This window comes from Ptychodera flava, chromosome 18, assembly GCF_041260155.1.
Source record: "Ptychodera flava strain L36383 chromosome 18, AS_Pfla_20210202, whole genome shotgun sequence".
Lineage (NCBI taxonomy): Eukaryota > Metazoa > Hemichordata > Enteropneusta > Ptychoderidae > Ptychodera > Ptychodera flava.
In genome coordinates, this window is record NC_091945.1 from 27877693 (window position 1) to 27881116 (window position 3424).

The 3424-nt window shown below is 37.7% G+C and overlaps 1 protein-coding gene across 1 annotated transcript; it reads left to right on the forward strand.

Annotated features, from left to right (window-relative positions):
• The first annotated feature begins 447 nt into the window (after positions 1–447).
• Positions 448–2645, forward strand: LOC139117695 (multiple epidermal growth factor-like domains protein 10). The gene is made up of 3 exons (XM_070680940.1): positions 448–985; positions 1902–2082; positions 2534–2645. The coding sequence occupies exons 1-3, from the start codon at positions 448–450 to the stop codon at positions 2643–2645; spliced, it is 831 nt and encodes a 276-aa protein (XP_070537041.1).
• The last annotated feature ends 779 nt before the right edge of the window (positions 2646–3424 follow it).

Below are 3424 nucleotides of genomic sequence, written 5' to 3' on the forward strand. Positions count from 1 at the left end.
AAGGTATTGAAACTGTACAACAGTGTGACATGGAGTGAATTTCGTCGATGAAACTGGAAGAGTACCACATAAGCTAGGAATTGAATTCTATTCATGCTATCTTTCTTTCGTCAGCCATGATTATTGTGTATTTTATATCCACCAGTTTGTATGGTTGGAGTAAATTTAACTTCTATGTGAAACCAAGGTACTCGGGATTCTCTTATTTGGAGCTTTAATAATTGTGTAGCAATCTTGACTCGATGATCGTACCATTTCATTTAGGCTAGTCTTAACTTTTTTTCAGAATGTCCTGACGGAAATTACGGCGAAAACTGTAGAGGCAAGTGCACCTGTGAAAACGGCAGTACCTGTAATAAAGCTGATGGCCTTTGTATTTGTCCACAGGGCTATTATGGACAAAAATGTGAATTCTCCTGTAATTGCATAAATGGCACCGCCTGCGATATGCTTGACGGTTCCTGTGTTTGTCCAAGTGGTCGCTATGGACTTGCATGTCAAAACATTTGCCATTGTCCAAAGGACACTACATGTGATGGCAAAACTGGCGAATGCATCTGCCAAGAAGGCTTTTATGGTAGTCCTCCTAGCACAGTATGTCAACGCTGCAATTGTACAGAAAACGCCAAGTGCGATCCGTCGGAAGGATGTGTTTGTAAATCCGGGTACTACGGTCCGCAGTGTGATAAACAGTGTCCGTGTTATAGTGGTGCCTCATGCTCGCCCGAGGATCCTGACGAGTGCAAGTGTGCTCGTGGATGGGCTGGACCTTCTTGTGCTCAGTGCGACAGTGACATTTTGAAACGAAATAATCTACCGTATTGTGAGGATAAATGCTTCATGTGCCAGAACGGCCATGAATGCAAACCATCTGATGGAAACTGTCTTTGCTTACCAGGTTGGCATGGCAACTGGTGCGACAAAAAGTGTGACGAAGGCTTTTTCGGAGAGAACTGTAGGAACGAGTGTACCTGTTTGAACGAAGGTAGCTGTGATCATGTGACAGGTGTCTGTCAATGTAGACATGGGTTTCGCGGCAAAAACTGCGAGCAGACATGTCCTGAAAATTGCGCAGACTGTAAAGAAGAACGCTGTGTTTCTTGTAAACCTGGCTGGATCGGAACACATTGCGAAACATCATGCCAAGTTGGTTTCCATGGTGATGGCTGTAGGAAAAGATGTGGATGCTACTGTTCTGATTCATGCAATCACGTAAATGGAAGTTGCCCAAGTGATGTTAGGTAAACAATAGTTTAAATTTGAAAAGTAGATAGTCGCAAAGAATGCCGGGTAACCTGGCTCTGCAAGCTGCCGCATACCCAGTGAGGCTATCTGCAAGCTGCCATGTAATTTCCTCAACAAATATTCCCAATGTTTTTAACTGTGAGATATTTCTAACACCTAAAATATGACATTCAACTTTCGTCGGTCAACATGTATTAATGTCAATTTGTCTTTTACATAAACAAACTAGCTCCATCACAACTTGCATGTTAAAATTTTGTGATACTACTCTAGCAGTCTCAAATAATATTAAAGAAATCGTTTAACGAGGGAAATAAATTTGAATTTCAGATGTGATAATAATAGTTGCAGTTGTAAAAACGAGGCTGTATGCATTGAACGTCTGAAGAAATGTGACTGCAAACCTGGTTGGATCGGACAAGACTGCAATGTGTCAGCAGCGACATCTTATAATTACGGTAAAATGAATATGCAGTTCATCAACAGTAACTGTTATGTCAGCGCTTATTTCATAGTTACACAATTGCAAAGAGATATCCATTCTTGATACTCTACGTTACTGAATAGCTTTGTAGTGATCGCGTACAACCGTGAAAGCAGCCTCAATTTTAAAGTAAATTAGGCTAATACTTAAATACCATGCAATTTTTTTACAGATGAGAAGAACTATACACTCAGCGCAGACTATCCGAATAATAACAGCACTCATAAGCTTCTATCAAGTATGGACGGTTATTATTCTGAGGGTAAACTTGGCCTTGCGATACTTGCCTTACTGACAGTAGCCATTGTACCAGCGTTACTGATGGTCATGAAGTTCTGGCAAAGCCGGCAAAAGTAAGTTTTACAGTATCTTGAGACATATCTCACAGTAGCCTAATGTATTGGATATCTTTGAAAATTAGCGGTCTGAGTCGGTTAGATTCTTCAGTGTTGAAGAAAACGCAGGGAAATATTTAAGACACTGAATTTATGCGGGCGTGAACATTCTTTACGATCTCTAACATTATTAAACAGACATTAGTTTTCTTTTTTTGCCACAGGGAACCAATGATTTGTAATATTTGTACCAGTCAAAGCTATGCTCAATGAGATTTGGGAATACTAATACTTTCAACTCCTAAATGATTGCCATGGAACCGTGCAGTATCAGAATATACATAGTTTTCTCTTCGTTTGACCTACAATACCACTATACAATAATTTTGTAAAATTCTAGCCTATTTGTATTCTGATATGATATAGTGATTAGTAATTATAGTAATTTTACATTAAACGTTTCTTACAGTACTTCATTCAAAGCCTCGAGGAAGAAAGTCAGCTCTTTTGGGTTTGATGAGGATATTAGCGTATTATCATACGTTATCCTATTCATCAGGAAACTTAAAAGGCGCCCTTAAAATCAAATATTTTCACTTTCCTGTAGGAATGGGCGCAGAAGTGTTACAATCCAAGAAACCATTCCAGATGAAAAAAAAATCACATTCAATCCCAGTGTTACGGTATTGGAAACAGAACCAAGTGTAAGATTCGATGCAGGATCTGAACGAGAAACCTCTTTCCCAATATATGACTACCAGGCGCCAAATGTAAAAAAATTAATTTACACAATCAAGCTTTTTTTAGAGATAGAAAAGATGGAAAATGTACATATAGAGAGGAATTATATATATATATATATATATATATATATATATATATATATATATATATACATATATATATATGTGTGCGTGTGTATACACATACGTACATACAGATACATTGCCCCACACGTTTGCGTATGCATACATATACATAGTAAAAATACGCGCACGCATATAGCGTATTCATTCATACATGTAGAATACATACATACATACATACATATACATACATACATACATACATACATACATACATACATACATACATACATACATACATACATACATACATACATACATACATACATACATACATACATACATACATACATACATACATAAATAAATACATACATACATACATACATACATACATACATACATACATACATACATACACAGACTATAGAGCCTGGACAGGGGTCGAGCCTCGACGCGAAAACATTTATATACATAGAACCTCGTTCTGACTTACTGATACAGCTGGACCTCGTTCTGACTTACTGATACAGCTGCAAAATTTTACATACATA